Source organism: Salvelinus namaycush, chromosome 9 (genome assembly GCF_016432855.1).
Source record: "Salvelinus namaycush isolate Seneca chromosome 9, SaNama_1.0, whole genome shotgun sequence".
Lineage (NCBI taxonomy): Eukaryota > Metazoa > Chordata > Actinopteri > Salmoniformes > Salmonidae > Salvelinus > Salvelinus namaycush.
Window position 1 is genome coordinate 26592221 of NC_052315.1, and position 23707 is coordinate 26615927.

The window sequence follows — 23707 nt, forward strand, 5'->3', positions numbered from 1 at the left end:
AAAGAAGCTGGTGGTTACAGTCCTAACCCTGGAACGGGTAGCACCATAGAAAGAAGCTGGTGGTTACAGTCCTAACCCTGGAACGGGTAGCACCATAGAAAGAAGCTGGTGGTTACAGTCCTAACCCTGGAACGGGTAGCACCATAGAAAGAAGCTGGTGGTTACAGTCCTAACCCTGGAACGGGTAGCACCATAGAAAGAAGCTGGTGGTTACAGTCCTAACCCTGGAACGGGTAGCACCATAGAAAGGAGCTGGTGGTTACAGTCCTAACCCTGGAACGTGTAGCACCATAGAAAGAAGCTGGTGGTTACAGTCCTAACCCTGGAACGGGTAGCACCATAGAAAGAAGCTGGTGGTTACAGTCCTAACCCTGGAACGGGTAGCACCATAGAAAGAAGCTGGTGGTTACAGTCCTAACCCTGGAACGAGTAGCACCATGGAAAGAAGCTGGTGGTTACAGTCCTAACCCTGGAACGGGTAGCACCATTGAAAGAAGCTGGTGGTTACAGTCCTAACCCTGGAACGGGTAGCACCATAGAAAGAAGCTGGTGGTTACAGTCCTAACCCTGGAACGGGTAGCACCATAGAAAGAAGCTGGTGGTTACAGTCCTAACCCTGGAACGTGTAGCACCATAGAAAGAAGCTGGTGGTTACAGTCCTAACCCTGGAACGGGTAGCACCATAGAAAGAAGCTGGTGGTTACAGTCCTAACCCTGGAACGTGTAGCACCATAGAAAGAGGCTGGTGGTTACAGTCCTAACCCTGGAACGGGTAGCACCATAGAAAGAAGCTGGTGGTTACAGTCCTAACCCTGGAACGGGTAGCACCATAGAAAGAAGCTGGTGGTTACAGTCCTAACCCTGGAACGGGTAGCACCATAGAAAGAAGCTGGTGGTTACAGTCCTAACCCTGGAACGTGTAGCACCATAGAAAGAAGCTGGTGGTTACAGTCCTAACCCTGGAATGGGTAGCACCATAGAAAGAAGCTGGTGGTTACAGTCCTAACCCTGGAACGGGTAGCACCATAGAAAGAAGCTGGTGGTTACAGTCCTAACCCTGGAACGGGTAGCACCATGGAAAGAAGCTGGTGGTTACAGTCCTAACCCTGGAACGGGTAGCACCATAGAAAGAAGCTGGTGGTTACAGTCCTAACCCTGGAACGGGTAGCACCATAGAAAGAAGCTGGTGGTTACAGTCCTAACCCTGGAACGGGTAGCACCATAGAAAGAAGCTGGTGGTTACAGTCCTAACCCTGGAACGGGTAGCACCATAGAAAGAAGCTGGTGGTTACAGTCCTAACCCTGGAACGGGTAGCACCATAGAAAGAAGCTGGTGGTTACAGTCCTAACCCTGGAACGGGTAGCACCATAGAAAGAAGCTGGTGGTTACAGTCCTAACCCTGGAACGGGTAGCACCATAGAAAGAAGCTGGTGGTTACAGTCCTAACCCTGGAACGTGTAGCACCATAGAAAGAAGCTGGTGGTTACAGTCCTAACCCTGGAACGGGTAGCACCATGGAAAGAAGCTGGTGGTTACAGTCCTAACCCTGGAACGGGTAGCACCATAGAAAGAAGCTGGTGGTTACAGTCCTAACCCTGGAACGTGTAGCACCATAGAAAGAAGCTGGTGGTTACAGTCCTAACCCTGGAACGGGTAGCACCATAGAAAGAAGCTGGTGGTTACAGTCCTAACCCTGGAACGGGTAGCACCATAGAAAGAAGCTGGTGGTTACAGTCCTAACCCTGGAACGGGTAGCACCATAGAAAGAAGCTGGTTTGATGAAAACTATGTCCATTCCGTCTGTTCTCTTTGGCCGCAATGTGATTTTTACATTTTTATTAACAGCTCGTTTTGGAATAGTAACTGTGTTTAGGGTGTAGTTTTGTGCGGGGTGAGGAAAGGCATGACTTTCAGGTTACAATAGGCTATAAGTATACAGCAGATTGCAGATTGTCCTCACTATGATTATACTGTAGCACCATGACCAGGATCTCTATTCATTTAAGTGAGCAGATTAGGCCTTCAGGAGGAATGGAAAATATACTGGAGACATTTAAAAAATACTGGTAGATTTGGGGATTTTGGTCACGGACAGTGCTATTCGCAAACACTATCATCAGATGCCTGTTTAGCGCCGAACTCGAATGCCCAGGAAAAAGATTTTTTTTATTTTTTTTATTTCACCTTTATTTAACCAGGTAGGCTAGTTGAGAACAAGTTCTCATTTGCAACTGCGACCTGGCCAAGATAAAGCATAGCAGTGTGAACAGACAACAACACAGAGTTACACATGGAGTAAACAATAAACAAGTCAATAACATGGTAGAAAAAAAGAGAATCTATATGCAATGTGTGCAAAAGGCATGAGGAGGTAGGCAATAAATCGAATAATTACAATTTAGCAGATTAACACTGGAGTGATAAATCATCAGATGATCATGTGCAAGTAGAGATACTGGTGTGCAAAAGAGCAGAAAAGTAAATAAATAAAAGCAGTATGGGGGGTGAGGTAGGTAAATTGGGTGGGCTATATACCGATGGACTATGTACAGCTGCAGCGATCGGTTAGCTGCTCGGATAGCAGATGTTTAAAGTTGTTGAGGGAGATAAAAGTCTCCAACTTCAGAGATTTTTGCAATTCGTTCCAGTCGCAGGCAGCAGAGAACTGGAAGGAAAGGCGTCCAAATGAGGTTTTGGCTTTAGGGATGATCAGTGAGATACACCTGCTGGAGCGCGTGCTACGGGTGGGTGTAGCCATCGTGACCAGTGAACTGAGATAAGGCAGCACTTTACCTAGCATAGCCTTGTAGATGACCTGGAGCCAGTGGGTCTGACGACGAACATGTAGCGAGGGCCAGCCGACTAGGGCATACAGGTCGCAGTGGTGGGTCGTATAAGGTGCTTTAGTAACAAAACGGATGGCACTGTGATAAACTGCATCCAGTTTGCTGAGTAGAGTATTGGAAGCTATTTTGTAGATGACATCGCCGAAGTCGAGGATCGGTAGGATAGTCAGTTTTACTAGGGTAAGTTTGACGGCGTGAGTGAAGGAGGCTTTGTTGCGAAATAGAAAGCCGACTCTAGATTTGATTTTGGATTGGAGATGTTTGATATGAGTCTGGAAGGAGAGTTTGCAGTCTAGCCAGACACCTAGGTACTTATAGATGTCCACATATTCTAGGTCGGAACCGTCCAGGGTGGTGATGCTAGTCGGGCATGCGGGTGCAGGCAGCGAACGGTTGAAAAGCATGCATTTGGTTTTACTAGCGTTTAAGAGCAGTTGGAGGCCACGGAAGGAGTGTTGTATGGCATTGAAGCTCGTTTGGAGGTTAGATAGCACAGTGTCCAAGGAAGGGCCAGAAGTATACAGAATGGTGTCGTCTGCGTAGAGGTGGATCAGGGAATCGCCCGCAGCAAGAGCAACATCATTGATATATACAGAGAAAAGAGCCGGCCCGAGAATTGAACCCTGTGGTACCCCCATAGAGACTGCCAGAGGACCGGACAACATGCCCTCCGATTTGACACACTGAACTCTGTCTGCAAAGTAGTTGGTGAACCAGTCAAGGCAGTCATTACAAAAACCGAGGCTACTGAGTCTGCGGATAAGAATGTGGTGATTGACAGAGTCGAAAGCCTTGGCCAGGTCGATGAAGACGGCTGCACAGTACTGTCTTTTATCGATGGCGGTTATGATATCGTTTAGTACCTTGAGCGTGGCTGAGGTGCACCCGTGACCGGCTCGGAAACCGGATTGCACAGCGGAGAAGGTACGGTGGGATTCGAGATGGTCAGTGATCTGTTTGTTGACTTGGCTTTCGAAGACCTTAGATAGGCAGGGCAGGATGGATATAGGTCTGTAACAGTTTGGGTCCAGGGTGTCTCCCCCTTTGAAGAGGGGGATGACCGCGGCAGCTTTCCAATCCTTGGGGATTTCAGATGATACGAAGGAGAGTTTGAACAGGCTGGTAATCGGGGGTGCGACAATGACGGCGGACAGTTTCAGAAATAGGGGGTCCAGATTGTCAAGCCCAGCTGATTTGTATGGGTCCAGGTTTTCCAGCTCTTTCAGAACATCTGCTATCTGGATTTGGGTAAAGGAGAAGCTGGGGAGGCTTGGGCGAGTAGCAGCGGGGGGGGCGGGGCTGTTTGCCAAGGTTGGAGTCGCCAGGAGGAAGGCGGTTGGAGTCGCCAGGAGGAAGGCATGGCCAGCCGTTGAGAAATGCTTGTTGAAGTTTTCGATTATCACGGATTTATCGGTGGTGACCGTGTTACCTAGCCTCAGTGCAGTGGGCAGCTGGGAGGAGGTGCTCTTGTTCTCCATGGATTTTACAGTATCCCAGAACTTTTTGGAGTTAGAGCTACAGGATGCAAATTTCTGCTTGAAAAAGCTGGCCTTTGCTTTCCTGACTGACTGCGTGTATTGGTTCCTGACTTCCCTGAACAGTTGCATATCGCGGGGGCTCTTCGATGCTATTGCAGTTCGCCACAGGATGTTTTTGTGCTGGTCGAGGGCAGTCAGGTCTGGAGTGAACCAAGGGCTATATCTGTTCTTAGTTCTGCATTTTTTGAACGGAGCATGCTTGTCTAATATGGTGAGGAAGTAACTTTTAAAGAATGACCAGGCATCCTCAACTGACGGGATGAGGTCAATATCCTTCCAGGGTACCCGGGCCAGGTCGAGTAGAAAGGCCTGCTCGCAGAAGTGTTTTAGGGAGCGTTTGACAGTGATGAGGGGTGGTCGTTTGACCGCGGACCCGTAGCGGATACAGGCAATGAGGCAGTGATCGCTGAGATCTTGATTGAAGACAGCAGAGGTGTATTTGGAGGGCAAGTTGGTCAGGATAATGTCTATTAGGGTGCCCATGTTTACGGATTTAGGGTTGTACCTGGTGGGTTCCTTGATGATTTGTGTGAGATTGAGGGCATCTAGCTTAGATTGTAGGACTGCCGGGGTGTTAAGCATATCCCAGTTTAGGTCACCTAACAGAACAAACTCTGAAGCTAGATGGGGAGCGATCAATTCACAGATGGTGTCCAGGGCACAGCTGGGAGCTGAGGGGGGTCGGTAGCAGGCGGCAACAGTGAGAGACTTATTTCTGGAGAGATTAATTTTTAAAATTAGAAGTTCGAACTGTTTGGGTATAGACCTGGAAAGTATGACAGAACTTTGCAGGCTATCTCTGCAGTAGATTGCAACTCCTCCCCCTTTGGCAGTTCTATCTTGACGGAAAGTGTTATAGTTGGGTATGGAAATCTCAGAATTTTTGGTGGCCTTCCTAAGCCAGGATTCAGACACGGCAAGGACATCAGGGTTGGCAGAGTGTGCTAAAGCGGTGAGTAAGACAAACTTAGGGAGGAGGCTTCTGATGTTGACATGCATGAGGCCAAGGCTTTTTCGATCACAGAAGTCAACAAATGAGGGTGCCTGGGGACATGCAGGGCCTGGGTTTACCTCCACATCACCCGAGGAACAGAGGAGTAGTAGGATGAGGGTGCGGCTAAAGGCTATCAAAACTGGTCGCCTAGAGCGTTGGGGACAAGGAATAAAAGGAGCAGATTTATGGGCGTGGTAGAATAGATTCTGGGCATAATGTGCAGACAGGGGTATGGTGGGGCACGGGTACAGCGGAGGCAAGCCCAGGCACTGGGTGATGATAAGAGAGGTTGTATCTCTGGACATGCTGGTCTCAATGGGTGAGGTCACTGCATGTGTGGGAGGTGGGACAAAGGAGGTATCAGAGGTACGGAGAGTGGAGCTACGGGGTCCATTGCAAACCAAAACAATGATAACTAGCCTGAACAACAGTATACAAGGCATATTGATATTTGAGAGAGACATACAGTAAGGCATAAAGTGATTGCAGGTCTTGATTGGGAGAGCTAGCTAAAACAACAGGTGAGATAACAGCAGCTAGTCAGCTAACACAGCAACAGCATGTAAAAATGGCGACGACTAGGCAGAGAGGGTCGGATTAACTACACACAGAGCCTGAGTTAAAACACAGAGCCGACAGATAAAACACAAATAAACAGAATGGAGTACCGTGAATTAATGGACAGTCCGGCAGGCATCAGCTATGTAGCCAAGTGATCATAGTGTCCAGGGGGCAGCCGTAGATGGAGCAGGGAAGCCGCCACTACACTAGCATGCGGCGTTTAAAGTTAGTAGCCCGGGGGGTGGTCTGCTCAGACGGAGGGGGTCTGCTCAGACGGATGCCGGTTGAGGGCACAGCGGATGGGGTATTCGTCTGCAGACCAGACGTGGTCGTGTCGACAGATAATCCAAGCCGGATGGCGATGGCGAAAGAGAGGTTGTAATTGTAGAATTGTGTTTGCTAACTGGTGCTAGCTTCGTGGCAGTGGCGCTAGCTGCGCTAGCTGCAAGCTAGTTGTGAGGATCAGAAGTAGTGGCTCAGGGATTACGGCAGGAATCCGGCGTTGTTGTCGAGAGACAGTCCGATGCTGGTAAATTGGTGAGTAATATCCAGGCTAATAACAGGGCTGGTGTCTGTGCAGAAGGTAAAAGCTGCTAGCAGCGGCTAAAAATGACTAAATAGCTTGTAGCTGATTAGCTGGTTAGCTACTGGGGGTTCTTGAATGTGTTCCAAAGTTAAAAAATAATAGCGATTCCGTATCACATTGGGTGAGGTAGGTTACCGGAAGGTATAATCGAATAAAAAATCGAAAAGAGATAGATTTTTTTTTTTTTTAATATATACAAGAAATACGAAAAATACAAACGTACATGAGAGGACGAAACAAAACACGTCTACACTGCTACGCCATCTTGGAAAAGTGAACAGGTACAGTAGGCTACAATACTTTAATGAACCCTAATAATGCTAAAAATAATGCTTAAATCAACTTCTGGTTTTTACTGTATGCTGCACATTTTCACATTTTAAAATAATTATCAGAACATTAACCATGTGTGTTCGCTTGCTTTGTACTGTTCTGTAGTTTCGACCCAATGATTCGTCTGACAAACACAGAACTTTGCGTCCTGCAGGCCCAGGCATGGATCAAAGCTGGCGAGACATTCAATAATGTCATCTTCACAGACGAATCAACCGTGTGTCACATGAGTTGACGCTGGAGAGATGAAGCAGGTACGGGGAGTCAAACATTTAATAAAGAACGGACATGGAACGAGACAGGAACAGCGTCAGCATACAAGAAAACAAAGACAAAAAACAATCAATGCAGAAGCGGGGAACAGAGCTGGGGAACTGACAAATATAGGGGAGGTAATAACAGGTGATGAGTGAGTCCAGGTGAGTCCAATATCACTGATGCAGGTGACGAGGGAAGGCAGGCGTGCGTAATGGATGATAGGAGTGCGTGATGCAGGGCAGCCTGGTGCCATCAAGCGCCAGGGGGGGAAGAGCGGGAGCAGACGTGACAGTACCCCCGACTCTAGGGGGTTCCACCCGGCGTCCCACCTGGGCGAACCGGGCCGAGACATGGGCGCTGGGCAAGCTGGGTTGGGGCGTGGAAGCCCAACGAACCGGCAGGAGTGTGAGAGCCTGGCGAGCCGGCTGAGGCAAGGAAGCCCGACGATCCGGCTGAGGCAAGACACCTGTCGATCCCACTGCAGAGAGGGAGCCCGAAGATCCGGTGGAGTGTGACGTGGGATGGGAAGCCGCCGAGTCAACCGAGGCAAGGAAACCTCTCGAGCCAGCCAGGGCGTGAAAGCCGGATGGGCTGGCTGAGGCACCCCCGGTTCCATCGGCGGCGGAATCCACCCCGACGTCACCAACAAAACAAAAAAAAAACTCCTGGACTGGCTGGGCGAACAAGAACTGACAATCTGGCTGAGGCCCATGTGGGATGGGCGCCATCCGAGCCAACCGGAGCAAGGAAACCTCTCAAGCCAGCTAGGACGTGGGATGTAGCCTCGCTACTTCTATAGCCTGGCTACTGTATACAGCCTGTCTTTTTACTGTTGTTTTATTTCTTTACCTACCTATTGTTCACCAAATACCTTTTTTGCACTATTGGTTAGAGCCTGTAAGTAAGCATTTCACTGGAAGGTCTACACCTGTTGTATTCAGCGTACGTGACAAATAAACTTTGATTTGATTTGAAGCCCGAGGAGCTGGCTAGGCACCCCTGGTTCCATCTGTGGTTTTTGGGGATTAGCTAGCACGCTAGATAGTTTTCTAACCAGGGCCGTTTCTAGCTCTTTGGGGGCCCTAAGAGAGATTTGGTTGCCCCCCCATTTTAGTGACCCCCTCTTGACGGTGGAGAGTGTCACGACCGTCAAAAGGAGGAGACCAAGGTGCAGCGTGGTATACGTATATTCGACTTTATTACAAGAATGAACACTGAACCAAAATAACAAAACGAACCGTGAAGCTATACAAATGAGTGCTGACAGGCAACTACACATAGACAAGAACCCACAAATACCCAAGGAAAATGGCTACCTAAATATGGTCCCCAATCAGAGACAACGATAAACAGCTGCCTCTGATTGGGAACCATAATCAGGCCACCATAGACTTACAAATACCTAGACCTACTAAAACCCCTAGACTTACAAAACCCCTAGACAATACAAAACTAGCATACCCACCCAAGTCACACCCTGACCTAACCAAAATAATAAAGAAAACAGGGCGTGACAGAGAGAAACATTCTTGCAATTCTATACATTTTGCCATGGGGCGTAGAGAAAATTTTGCAGTTTTATAACAAATTTCATGCAATTCTACTCATTTTGCCATGGGGCAGGGAGAAGGGAAAAAAACTGTTTTACAGCTTATTTCCTACCATTTCCTACCAAATATCCTTAAATGTTACACATTTTGTAATGACATATGCCATGTTAATATGACTAACATATTAGTGAGAATGATTAATGGGGCCACCTGGAGGTCAGTATTAGGCAAGTTTAGATATCTGGCTAGACTAACTACCAATCGAAAAATAGTTCGCTGGCGTGGCTAATTGAGTGACTGTCACTAGCCATGTCAGCTAACAATTTTTAGATTGGTAGTTAGTCTAGCCAGATATCTAAAGAGAAACAATGCTGATGCGCAACCAAATTTTGAAATTGAACCTGGCGTATTCTACAATTCTTACTCTCAATAGTAAGTTGAGTTCCTATTTTTTTTAAATAATAATAATAAATAAATAAAATGTACTGGTTGGAGAGCCCACTAGAGGCCAGGGGCCCTAAACAGCCGCTTATGTCGCTTATGCCTGGAACCCTGTTTCTAACATTGACTAGCTAGCTACATAAAGCTGGCAAATAGCAATGCTATGGTTGCTACACACTAGCACAGACATTGGTCTTGTCTTCCCTGAACCTTGTTCTCGTGGTAACCGTACCCCAAGGATATTACGTGAGACATACCCAGCATGTTATAAGGCAGTGGTCACCAAACTTTTCTGAGTCAAGATCACTTCCAAAAGTAAGCCGAGATCTACCGCTCAGATTATTTTTTTAAACATGACTTAAAAAAACAAGCCTATGCAACATGAACCTTATTGCCCTGCCAATGTTGTTCTTCTCACATAATATTTCAAAATTGTAGGTATGTGATCACATTGGTAATAGATCATGTGTTGTATTACTTGAGGCACAGTTAAGTGAGCATAATAATTTGCTTTTATTTTATTTTACTGGACTGATGGCCTGCATATGATGGTCAGCCTGAGGGAAGGGAGGGAGGGATAGGAGGGAGCAGCAGGGAGACTGCCTCTCACCCGACTCATCGTCCCTCCGCTCTCCATCCGCTGAGAAAAGGGGAACACAGTCTTCCTGCCTCATGCATAAATTCATGTTTTTACTCTACGGCCAGAGAAAGTGAAATATTCCTTGATATTAAAAAAGACTCAAGCCACTAATGTTAACAACGCAAGCTTTGCTATACTCATTCATTGCAGCTGCAGTGCTGGAATTAAGCATTTGGCCTATTGCTCGAGGAAACTGTGGAGACACGGTGATCTGAGCTATCTGATTGGCCAGATAGGTGTACAGGTGTACTTGATTTGCTCTATACCTTCGGACATGAAATGGTTCAAAATGGGAACACTCCAGGTGCTAGGGCTGCTAAATCAAGTGCACCTATCGCCAACAAAACTAAACAAAAAACAAAAAAAATAGGAATGCTAGGCTTTATTGTTGTTGTTTTTTACAGAAACGTTTGGTGATCGACTACGAATGTCTCGGAGATCGACCAGTCGATTGCGATTGACCGGTTGATAACCACTGTTATAAGGTTAGCTAGCTAGCTACTTGTGTCAACAAACCTATGAGTAAGGTTAGTTAATTTTAAATGTAAACACTCGCTAACTTAATGTTAGCAAGTACTATTATTGCTAGCTGTATAACGCAACATCTAGCTAGGTAGCTAGGCCTAGCTATAGGCTATAGGCCTAAACTATAGAAATCATTATAATGATAACTAGTATTAGTAGGTTAATGTAGAGTGTCTATGCTAAATTGTCATACATTCTTCTTCTCTACCACAGATTCCCATAAAAAAAATTGTAAACATTTTATTTAACCTTCATTTAACTTGGCAAGTCAGTTAAGAACAAATTCTTATTTACAATGACGGCCTACCCCAGACGACGCTGGGCCAATTATGCGCCGCCCTATGGGACTCCCAATCACGGCCGGATGTGATTCAGCCTGGATTCGAACCAGGTACTGTAGTGACGCCTCTTGCACTGAGCCCAAGTTCTCAGACTCCAGGATGGGAAAATGCTTAGAAGAAAGAAACAGATGAAGACAGAGACGTTGTTGATTTCCATTGTTACTTGTAATGTTAAAAAGGAGATAAAAAGAAGGGCTGTGCCCGAATAAAAAAAATCTTCGACCGAGAGTCGTCTATTCTTTCGTTCAATCGATTGGTCAAAACTTTCAAATGTGTATTTTTCCATATATAGACACACCCTAGGTTTGAATAAAATCAACTATATGTAGGCTGCTGAGCTTGTTAAATGCTTTAAGACATGCAAATTACTAAAGAGGGCGCTAGAGATCAAAAACCAGAAGAAAAAAACCTGTTCCCACCCTCCTCCTCCTGCTGCCCGCTGCTGCTGGCCTTCGCAGATTCTGCCTTTAAGCTCCTGAAGTTACCGGTAATAGGCCACACCAGCGTTCGGCAACCTTTTCCATTTGGAATACCAAGTTATCTTAACATTTCTACTGATCTGTGTGCCAGTTATGATTTTCATATGCACATTTTCATGGAACAGTTTTATTTAATTTATAATAAGGTCTTCATATCTCAAAGTCAATGTAATGTGGTTAAACAAAACTCTATCTAAATGAAAATGAAAATGATACAAATATAAAAATAACTTCTATTTCCATTGCCAGTATGTAAAAATAGCCTAAATAAAGCCAACAAATAAAAATATTGCAGCCTGCAAATATCCTGATAAAAATAAATATCTTATAAATCACATTGGCTACGCATGGCCTGTCTGCAAGGAACTTGAAACATTGTATCAACTATTAACTTGGTCAGCCCCAAAGCTCATGCTAGCAAACTTTCAACATTGTATAAAATATTCTTGGCCCTCAGAGTTTCCTGCCCCAGTGAGCTCCAGACAAGCAGACACAGCTGTAGGCTATTTGCGCAAGGGATAAGAAGTAATCAGGAAGGCCAATGTTATGACGTTTCCACCCGACCAGAGTATAACATTTTTCCCCCTTTCATGCTGAGTAGTTATCGAAAGGGAGAGAGCTGTAAAGATTTTTCAAATTGGCTACGTTCAGGAACTATTGTCATTCTCAATGGATGTAAAAGCAGACTTTGTTTACTTACAGTTTGAGGCGAAGAAAAAAGCTTAGGCCAAGTTGTATGTGTAATCAAGTGCGTGTCCTTACTCAAGATTGACAGAAGCCCAAATTGACAACTTGTAAATGGAATTAAATAAACCCCCCAAAAATTCTCCATGGCCTCTGCTATCGATTAGTCCACTCAGACAGGCGTGAATCAGACAGATGTCTCGTGTGCCATCATTTTTTTAATATAGCCTATATTTGCCACTGCTTGACTAAAACAATCTCGGTCGACCAACAGCCTATTGACCAAACAATCGACCAGTCGACTAAATGGGGTCAGCCCTAATATTTTTACATGTTGCAATAAAGTTGACTAAAGTAGAAGCTCATCTTTTGTTTGTAGGTATTTTCACTTGGGAATGAGTAGTAAGTAATTATATGGTAATTATAAAGGTAACTAACTATAAACTTATTTTAAATAGCTAAATCCTGTGTAACAACTAGCGATAGCATTGTACTTATGCAGATATGTAGTCTGTGGTCTATTAGTGTGTTTACCTTACCACTTGGGTGGCGCTTTCAGGAACCTGATGATTGGATTGTCAGGATGGCTAACATACAGTAAGTACTATGTAGGTACACAATAATTACAAGAAAGTGTTCCTCAAGATACACTTCAATTTAACTAGCTAAATCCTGTATAAAATATTGTAATTACATTGTGCTTATGCAGAAATCACATGTACTCTGTGATGTACTAGTGTGTTATTTTCTCACTTGTATGGTGCTTCTAGAAGCCTCAAAATTAGGTCCAGGTTGTCAGGAATAGTAATCCACTATGTAGGTAACATACCATGTAGATACACATGAATTACTAGTTGTTTTGAGTAAAGTATAATGCCATCCACTTGGTATAAGTTTATAGTGAATCCCATTCCCAAATCTTCAAAACATTTATTATAGAGGCATACTAAGTATGGTAAGTACAGTCTATAAATTACAGTATAGTCATTTATCCTTAATACGGACCACCCATCCCGGATCCGGGATCATTCTCATCAGAAACGCTGACTAGCATAGCCTAGCCTAGCGCCACAGGGATATCATATAATATAATTTCATGAAATCACAAGTCCAATACAGCAAATGAAAGATAAACATCTTGTGAATCCAGCCAACATGTCCGATTTTTAAAATGTTTTACAGCGAAAACACAACATATATTTATGTTAGCTCACCACAATAGCCCAACACACAACGTCATTTTTTCACCGCAAAGATAGCTTTCACAAAACCCACAAATAGAGATAAAATGAATCACTAACCTTTGAACAACTTCATCAGATGACAGTCTTATGACAACATGTTATACAATACATTTATGTTTTGTTCGAAAATGTGCATATTTATAGCTACAAATCGTGGTTTTACATGGTCACAAATGGCACCAAAACAGCCAGAATAATTACAGAGAGCAAAGTGAAATACAGAAATACTCATCATAAATCTTTTGTGAAAAATACATGTTGTACACATAATTAAAGATAAACATCTTGTGAATCCAGCCAACATGTTCGATTTTTTAAATGTTTTACAGCGAAAGCACAACATATATTTATGTTAGCTCACCACAATAGCCCAAAACACAACGCCATTTTTTCACCGTAAAGATACAGTATATCACAAAAGTGAGTACACCCCTCACATTTTTGTAAATATTTGAGTATATCTTTTCATGTGACAATGCTGAAGAAATAACACTGTGCTACAATGTAAAGTAGTGAGTGTACAGCTTGTATAACAGTGTAAATTTGCTGTCCCCTCAAAATAACTCAACACACAGCCATGAATGTCTAAACCGCTGGCAACAAAAGTGAGTACACCCCTAAGTGAAAATGTCCAAATTGGGCCCAATTAGCCATTTTCCCTCCCCGGTGTCATGTGACTCGTTAGTGTTACAGGGTCTCAGGTGTGAATGGGGAGCAGGTGTGTTAAATGTGGTGTCATCCCTCTCACACTCCCTCATACTGGCTGGTCACTGGAAGTTCAACATGGCACCTCATGGCAAAGAACTCTCTGAGGATCTGAAAAAAAGAATTGTTGCTCTACATAAAGATGGCCTGGGCTATAAGAAGATTGCCAAGACCCTGAAACTGAGCTGCAGCATGGTGGCAAAGACCATACAGCGGTTTAACTGGACAGGTTCCACTCAGAACAGGCCTCGCCATGGTCGACCAAAGAAGTTGAGTGCACGTGCTCAGCGTCATATCCAGAGGTTGTCTTTGGGAAATAGACGTATGAGTGCTGCCAGCATTGCTGCAGAGGTTGAAGGGGTGGGGGGTCAGTCTGTCAGTGCTCAGACCATACGCCGTACACTGCATCAAATTGGTCTGCATGGCTGTCGTCCCAGAAGGAAGCCTCTTCTAAAGATGATGCACAAGAAAGCCCGCAAACAGTTTGCTGAAGACAAGCAGACTAAGGACATGGATTACTGGAACCATGTCCTGTGGTCTGATGAGACCAAGATAAACTTATTTGGTTCAGATGGTGTCAAGCGTGTGTGGCGGCAACCAGGTGAGGAGTACAAAGACAAGTGTGTCTTACCTACAGTCAAGCATGGTGGTGGGAGTGTCATGGTCTGGGGCTGCATGAGTGCTGCCGGCACTGGGGAGCTACAGTTCATTGAGGGAACCATGAATGCCAACATGTACTGTGACATACTGAAGCAGAGCATGATCCCCTCCCTTCGGAGACTGGGCCGCAGGGCAGTATTCCAACATGATAACGACCCCAAACACACCTACAAGACGACCACTGCCTTGCTGAGGGTAAAGGTGATGGACTGGCCAAGCATGTCTCCAGACCTAAACCCTATTGAGCATCTGTGGGGCATCCTCAAACGGAAAGTGGAGGAGTGCAAGGTCTCTAACATCCACCAGCTCCGTGATGTCGTCATGGAGGAGTGGAAGAGGACTCCAGTGGCAACCTGTGAAGCTCTGCTGAACTCCATGCCCAAGAGGGTTAAGGCAGTGCTGGAAAATGATGGTGGCCACACAAAATATTGACACTTTGGGCCCAATTTGGACATTTTCACTTAGGGGTGTACTCACTTTTGTTGACAGCGGTTTAGACATTCATGGTTGTGTGTTGAGTTATTTTGAGGGGACAGCAAATTTACACTGTTATACAAGCTGTACACTCACTACTTTACATTGTAGCAAAGTGTCATTTCTTCAGTGTTGTCACATGAAAAGATATACTAAAATATTTACAAAAATGTGAGGGGTGTACTCACTTTTGTGACATACTGTAGCTTTCACAAAACCCACAAATAGAGATAAAATTCATCACTAACCTTTGAACAACTTCATCAGATGACAGTCTTATGACATCATGTTATACAATACATTTATGTTTTGTTTGAAAATGTGCATATTTATAGCTACAAATCGTGGTTTTACATTGCCGCCATGGTCACAAATGGCACCAAAATGTCCAGAGAAATTTTAGACAGCCACGTAATCTAACAGAAAAACTCATCATAAACTTTGCTGAAAAATACATGTTGCACATATAATTAAAGATACACTGGTTCTTAATGCAACCGCTGTGTTATATTTAAAAAAAATAACTTTAGTACAAAGCACAGCATGCAATAATCTGAGACAGCGCTCAGCCATTCTCCGCCATGTTGGAGTCCAAAGAGTCAACAAAAATACGAAATAACATCATAAATATTCCCTTACCTTTGATGAACTTTCATCAGAATGCAGTGCCAGGAATCCTAGTTCCACAATAAATCGTTGTTTTGTTTTAGAATGTCCATTTCTTCTGTCGAATTAGCAACTTTGGCTAGCATGTGTAGCTCACGTGTCCATGAAGATTTTACGCATGAACGAAAAATTCAAAAAGTGATAATAAAAGTCGAATAAACTGGTCAAACTCAGTTGAGGATCCATCTTTAGGATGTTTTTCACATATTTATCCAATAACGTCCCAGACGGAGCATTTCTTCGTGTCTACCTAACGCATTGCAGATAACGATATGACAAACCTAAGTGCGTAGCCAAATACTGCCAATATGGCTGACCTCTCACTCCAACGACTCCCATCCGGTCCCACAGAAGGCTAGACACTTCATTCCACGTTCTACTTCCTGTTGACATCTAGTGGAAGGCGTATGAAGTGCATACATATCCATAAATACAAGACAATTGAATAGGCAATGCCTTTCACAGAGACCCATTTCAGAATTTTCACTTCCTGTTTGGAAGTTTGCCTGCAAAATGAGTTCTGTTTTACTCACAGATATAATTCAAACAGTTTTAGAAACTTCAGAGTGTTTTCTATCCAATAGTAATAATAGTATGCATATCATATGATCTAGGACAGAGTACGAGGTCGTTTAAATTGGGCACAATTTTATCCAGAAGTGAAAAGGGCGCCCCCTATTTCCAAGAGGTTAACAGTAAATTAATTACCTTTTTGGAGGATCAAAACATTCTGGTGGAAGAAGAAATTGTGTTTTGTAAATCCAGAGCATGTATCGATCATATCTTCTCGGCCTGCACAATAGTCAGAAATAGACTACAGGAAAATAAGCCTACTTTTGCATGTTTCATTGATTTCCAGAAAGCTTTTGATTTTGTAAATAGGGATCTTTTAGCCTATAGTTTGATAAAGACAGGGGTTGATTGGACATTTTATCACGCAATCCAGTCCCTCTACCAAGCACCAACTGCCTGTGTGTGAGTTAATGAATTTCGTACAGATTGGTTTCCCACACCCTCGGGTGTAAAACAAGAAAGAAAATGTTATTGGTGCAAAAGATGGAGACTCATGATCAATCAGAAAATAACACAGATTATGCATTTTCGAAAACCAGGTACTAAGAAAAGTGTTTTTCAGTTTTGTTTTGGTGAAGAAATGATTGAGTTTACTAGCAATTATAAATATTTAGGTCTTTATTTTGATGAACATATGACCTTTATATACGTCACATCTGCCCTGGCCGACTCAGCAAGTAGAGCTCTTTTTTTTACCTTTACTTAACTAGGCAAATCAGTTAAGAACAAATTCTTATTTACAATGACGGCCTACCCCAGCCAAACCCGAAAAACACTGGGCCAATTGTGCACCGCCCTATGGGACTCCCAACTCGAATCAGGGACTGCTCTGACGCCTCTTGCACTGAGATGCAGTGCCTTAGTTGGATATGCCAATTGCCAGAATAGCCAGCAAAGTTTTTCAATGGCAATTTCAATAAAATTATATTTAAAAAACAGATTAAAAAACACCTTATGGAACAGCGGGGACTGTGAAGCAACACAAACATTGGCACAGACACATGCATACAAACACACACACACACACACACAATAACATACGCACTATACATATTGGCCAGTCTGAGATAACTCTGCCTAGAAGGCCAGCATCCCGGAGTTGCCTCTTCACTGTTGACGTTGAGACTGGTGTTTTGCGGGTACTATTTAATGAAGCTGCCAGTTGAGGACTTGTGAGGCATCTGTTTCTCACTAGACACTCTAATGTACTTGTACTCTTGCTCAGTTGTGCACCGGGGCCTCCCACTCCTCTTTCTATTCTTGTTAGAGGCAGTTTGCGCTGTTCTGTGAAGGGAGTAGTACACAGCGTTGTACCAGATCTCCAGCTCTTGGCAATTTCTCGCATGGAATAGCCTTCATTTTTCAGAAAAAGAATAGACTGACGAGTTTCAGAAGAAAGTTCTTTGTTTCTGGCTATTTTGGGCCTGTAATTGAACCCACAAATGCTGATGCTCCAGATACTCAACTAGTCTAAAGAAGGCCAGTTTTATTGCTTCTTTATCAGCACAACAGTTTTCAGCTGTGCTAACATAATTGCAAAAGGGTTTCTAATGATCAATTAGCCTTTAAAATTATAAACTTGGATTAGTTAACACAACGTGCCATTGGAACACAGGAGTGATGGTTGCTGATAATGGGCCTCTGTACGCCTATGTAGATATTCCATTAAAAAATCTGCCGTTTCCAGCTACAATAGTCATTTACAACATTAACAATGTCTACACTGTATTTCTGATCAATTTTATGTTATTTTAATGGACAAAAAAAAATGCTTTTCTTTAAAAAACAAGGACATTTCTAAGTGACTCCAAACTTTTGAACGGTAGTGTATGTAAATAAGGTATTTCTGTTTTTTTTGTTTTATACATTTGAAAAAAATTCTAAAACCTGTTTTTGCTTTGTCATTATGGGGTATTGTGTGTAGATTGCTGAGGATCATAATTTTTGCAAAAAATACCTTGCTTTTTCAGTGTATGCTCATGTACTTATGTGTGTCACGTTCCTGACCTGTTTTCTGTTGTTTTGTATGTGTTTGACGGTCAGGGCGTGAGTTTGGGTGGGTAGTCTATGTTATGTGTTTCTGTGTTGGTTTAAGGGTGACCTGATATGGCTCTCAATTAGAGGCAGGTGGTTTTCATTTCCTCTGATTGAGAGCCATATTAAGGTAGGTGTTTTCACTTTGATTGTTGTGGGTGGTTGTTTCCTGTGTCAGTGTTTGTTGCACCATACGGGACTGTATCGTGAGTTCGTTTTGTTTGTAGTCAGTACTTGTTCGTTCGTTCTTCGTTGTCTGTAAGTTCGTAGTCCAGGTCTGTCTACTTCGTTTGTTGTTTTTGTTTCTATTCAAGTGTTCTTCGTGTTTTCGGTTTTTTGTTAAATAAATATTATGTCTAACTCCAACGCTGCATTTTGGTCCTCAAATCCCTACTCCTCCTCTTCGTCTGAAGAGGAGGAGGACACCCGTTACAATGTGGCTGCCATCCAAATAGTGTTGCACTTCTGTTGTAATAGTGTTGCACTCATATTTTCTGCCTAATGTGTTGCACTAATGTATATTCTGTGAAGAAAAACTATAGTTGCATGTCCCTGATCACTCTATTCAACAACAAAAAACCCAACCCTGTCAATACACAACTGGACTCACCTGCTCCCGCTTTCTCCCACTGTGCCATTTACAAACAAACACGTGACTTGCTCAACTGTTCTGGGGAACTACTTCAGCTTCATAATGTAAAATTATTTGACAGGTGAAATGAAAAACGTAATCTGCTTCATCTCCTAACCATTGCATATGCAGGTACAGGTACTGCAGGTACAGTGCCTTCGGAAAGTATTCAGACCCCTTGAAAATGTCTACATTTTGTTACGTTACAGCCTTATTCTAAAATGTATTAAATAATCATATTTCGAATGTTTAGGCCTATCATATAAAGAATGTAGCCTGCTACAATTACCAATGTATTGCTTAAAGTTAATCTAGCATGGAGAAAAATAGGCTGGCTACACCGAGAAAAGTACCAGAGAAAAGTAGGTACATATCAGTCAGAGCGCTGTCTGCTGAGAGAATGCAGTTTGTGAATTCTCATTAGAATTTAAAAGTGCAACTGAAACACAAAATTAGTCTGATGCCGAGCAGAAATTCCAATAAGCATTTTAGATCTACGTTTACAAAATGCAGCAAGATATTTTCTTATGCATTTGATCTTTTTTTAAGTGGCTGAATTAATAAGGTGACGGGGCATCATATTGTGTTAGCTTTCTGCTGTGTTTGAGAAGTGCTATCTTGATTTCCTTGCGTTTTTTTCTTTACTCCATTCTCGGCCCATCTACTCCTCCCCCTCTTCTCCGAGCTTAGCAGGCAGGCCCATTGCCCTAGCGACTCTACACAGAAACAGCTGTAGACATGCTGCTGGAGAGCCAGTACTGTTCTTCCTTCAGACAAGCGTGCGTCAAAACTTTGTTCATTTGCACAACGTCTCTCGTTCAAATACGCTTGTAAATGTCCGAACTCACCAAGAATTACATTTGGTATCACCTACCTATACTTGGTATCACCCATCTATACTTGTATAACTTCATGAGCTGGATTGCCTGTCTTTTGCAATTTGTTTATTTTCGTTTGCGCTCGTTAGCATATTTAGCTAGCAGCCTCTATGGAAATTCGCTATTACTTGTGCTAATGTTGTTAGCATTTTTGCATTTTTGGCACCCCCTTGTGTACCAAGCCGGTAATACCTAAAATCTCGGGATTAGAGAAGGATGGTATGACGATATGAAAATCTGGATACCGCCCAACCCTATCACCTAGTAATTAAATTGTACTTATGCAGATAGTACATGTACTCCGTGGTGTACTAGTGGGTTTATCCTCCCACTTCAATGGCAAGGAGGTTCAGGTTGTCATTATGGGCAACATACACATTATTTATAAGTATTTTTTTATATATATAATCTTGGATGACACCCGTATGGTAGACACCAGTCAGTGAGGTTGACCTATATCTGATCTGCTTTTGAAACTCAACCAAGTTAACCAAGATGGCACACTTTTGGGGGGCAACGGCTAGCAACAACACTGAGTGGAGATTTTGTAGAGTGCGCATTCATGGGTTGGTAATTAGAGCCTATCCAACCTTTCTAATCTTGGACAGCCAGCGCATCTGTCCACAAGAGATTACAACCTTGCAACAGTTGTTACTGAATCGGATGTTGCTGATAGGAAACAAAACTCTAAATTGGTGAATGTAGTGGAAACTTGCCTATTTGTAACAAGCATTTTAATTTGGAATTACAGACTGCAATTACCACTAGTTATGAGTTATTACAACTAACTATAACACTGTAATGAGGACCCCTTAAAATGACAGTCATCATAACATTCATCTGAATTCTTAATTAGTTGAATATCTGAAATGGCATGATTGATTTATTAATTGATTGATTAAAGGCAAGAAAGGGTGTTGGCTATAAGGCAGGCAAATAAAAATTGCAGTGTGAAGTTCCCACCCAATTATTTGCTCAGCCTACATAAATGTGTTTGAGAAAAATGTAATTTAATCTTTAACATTCATCAATTACAATAGGCTCCAAAAGTATTGGGACAGTGACACCTTTTTTGTTGTTTTGGCTATGTACTCCAGCACTTCAAATCAAATCAAATTTTATTTGTCACATACACATGGTTAGCAGATGTTAATGCGAGTGTAGCGAAATGCTTGTGCTTCTAGTTCCGACAATGCAGTAATAACCAACAAGTAATCTAACCTAACAATTCCACAACTACTACCTTATACACACAAGTGTAAAGGGATAAAGAATATGTACATAAAGATATATGAATGAGTGATGGTACAGAACGGCATAGGCAAGATGCAGTAGATGGTATAGAGTACAGTATATACATATGAGATGAGTAATGTAGGGTATATAAACATAAAGTGGCATAGTTTAAAGTGGCTAGTGATACATGTATTACATAAAGATGGCAAGATGCAGTAGATGATATAGAGTACAGTATATACATATACATATGAGATGAGTAATATAGGGTATGTAAACATTATATTAAGTGGCATTGTTTAAAGTGGCTAGTGATACATTTGAATTGATACAATGACTATGGGGTTAAACTGCACTCTGTCAGCTTTAATTTGAGGGTATTGTCATCCATATTGGGTGAACTGTTTAGAAATTATAGCACTTTGTGTACATAGTCCCCCCATTTTAGGGGACCCAAAGTATTGGGTCAAATGTACTTATATGTGTATTAAAGTAGTCAAAAGTTTAGTATTTGGTTCCATATTCCTAGCAAGCAATGATTAAATCAAGCTTGTGATTCTACCAAATTGCTGGATGCATTTGCTGTTTGTTTTGGTTGTGTTTCAGATTATTTTGTGCCCAATAGAAACTAATGGTCAATAATGTCATTTTGGAGTCATTTTTATTGTAAAGAAGAATAGAATATGTTTCCCAAGACATGCTAACCTCTCACCATTACAATAACAAGCGAGGTTAGCATTTTTGGGGGGGGGGTATGATATTGCGTCTGTAACTTTCTCACTCATCATTATTCACAATTCATTCAGGATTATCCGTAATCATGGTAGCATCCACATGAATGTAGAGGTGTTAATAAACATATTATATTCTTATTTACAATAAAAGTGACTCCAAAATTGCACAATACATTATTTACCATTGACTTTTATTGGACAGAAAAGAATCTGAAACTAGCTTGATGTAATCATTGCCTGCTAGGAATGCTTTAATACACATATAAGTGAATTTGACCCAATACTATGTACAAAAAGTGCTGACATTTCTAAACGGGTCACGATATGGTAAAAAAAAATCTCAAATGAAATCTAACAGTCTGCATTTAAACCTCATAGGGATTGTATCATTTCAAATCCAAAGTGCTAGAGTACAGGGTCAAAACAACAAAACATGTGTCACTGTCACAATACTTTCGGAGCTCACTGTAGCCTGTACCACTTGGGTTGACTTCACAAAATCAACTCATTTGCCATCAAACGTTAAAACCAGCAGATATCTCCCACAAAAGCTCTCCAGTCTTAATATACCCCGGTTACATTTATAGCCTTTAACATTAATATTTCTCTAAATTATGAAGCAGTTTGCTTGCCCGCCACGAGATCAGACATTGAAGGGACAGGAGACATATCTGGGAGATAAAACATGCCGAATTGAGAGAGGTATATTCTCAGAACTGGTCATTGCACGGTTTATTAATTTACAGACTGACACAAGCTGTCAGTGAAAGCTAACGTGCATTAGCTGTATAGGCAAAACAGGTTCCGATTTCAGCACCATTTTTGTGAACAGCTCATCGATATTTTCCCTTAACCCGCAACGCTGTCGGTTTAAGTCAATAAGCTCTTCTCACCAGAAAAGGTAAAACATATTTGGAAATGTCGAGGACCAAATAAACCTTTCTCAAGCTACTACTGTGTGTGTGTGTGTGTGTGTGTGTGTGTGTGTGTGTGTGTGTGTGTGTGTGTGTGTGTGTGTGTGTGTGTGTGTGTGTGTGTGTGTGTGTGTGTGTGTGTGTGTGTGTGTGTGTTAAGCCTTTCATGAGTATACATCACACACATTCAATGCAAATAATTATTAGACCGTGGCACCTACTTCATCTGTTTCACGATGGTACTTTTTCCTGACTCCCCAGCCCCTGAAGGGATGAAAAGAGACAAGGGGGTATAAAGTAACGTTACATCAATGTTGTGGTTTTAATTTATATTCATAGTCTAACCAGAAAGCAGGTGTGTGATTTGGACACTTCAGACTATGGACAAGCAACCAGGAAGCCGATCGACCGGGTCCGGCCACCCCTCCTTTCGAAGAATCTTACCGAGAAGGAGTAGTTTTACGTCTTTCGCGGCTGTGACTCCATCTTCTTTGAGGTTTTTCTCGATAGCCTTGCTCCTGTCCAAAGCCGCTCTCTCCTCGGCGCTCAGTGTACATCCCATGGCTACACAACCTCTGATCTTCTTGATATCCAAAGTAACGGTTGGCGAGGACCGAAATATACGAGCAATTATTTCCCCCCTATTTCTTCCTTATCCGTCTCTAGGCTGACTCGCTCTCGTTCTCCCTCTCTCGCTCGCGCTCTACCGATGACTGGTTAAAGCATGAAAAAATTCGCCACGACAACGTTTGACACTTGTTTGAAAAAAAGGACTTGTCTTCGTATCTTGCGCTCACACAGTCTCTTTGTCAGTGTGGTTGTGCTTGGTCCTCGGGCGGGGAAACTCTACTGGGCGGCGGCAACAGCTACGAGCGCTCGCATCGTTTAGCTTGCCACTCACAATGAACGGAGGAAGGAGAGTGCGTTTGGATCCGCACTACACTCTTGCTGACGTCAGGACCAAAGCGAGCATGCTCGAGCAACCATCCTGGTGGCAGAGTACCGTTATACTACCTGTTTGACAGTCTCAAGTCAAAATAATTGTATTTATTCAACAGGGGTTTCGTTTTCGGATGGGGATTTCTGTAACAGAGCAGGTAGATTTCCAGTTGTCAGATTTCCTCTGATAGCCTACGCAAAAGCCGCAAGCCAGGTTGTCTGTTAGATGTTGGGCTAGGTGT

At 42.9% G+C, this 23707-nt stretch overlaps 1 protein-coding gene across 3 annotated transcripts in view; it reads right to left on the reverse strand.

The window, feature by feature from the left end:
- LOC120053904 (guanine nucleotide-binding protein G(o) subunit alpha-like) overlaps nucleotides 1–23411 on the reverse strand; it is a 190580-nt gene extending 167169 nt beyond the window's left edge. For all 3 annotated transcript variants that reach the window (XM_039001201.1, XM_039001202.1, XM_039001203.1), the window contains exons 1-2: nucleotides 22971–23411; nucleotides 22748–22790 (exon numbers count right to left, since the gene is read on the reverse strand). In XM_039001201.1, the coding sequence (XP_038857129.1) occupies nucleotides 22748–22790; nucleotides 22971–23088 (161 nt within the window). In that variant the 5' untranslated portion in view covers nucleotides 23089–23411. The remainder of the gene's footprint in view (nucleotides 1–22747; nucleotides 22791–22970) is intronic.
- Nucleotides 23412–23707: the final 296 nt, after the last annotated feature.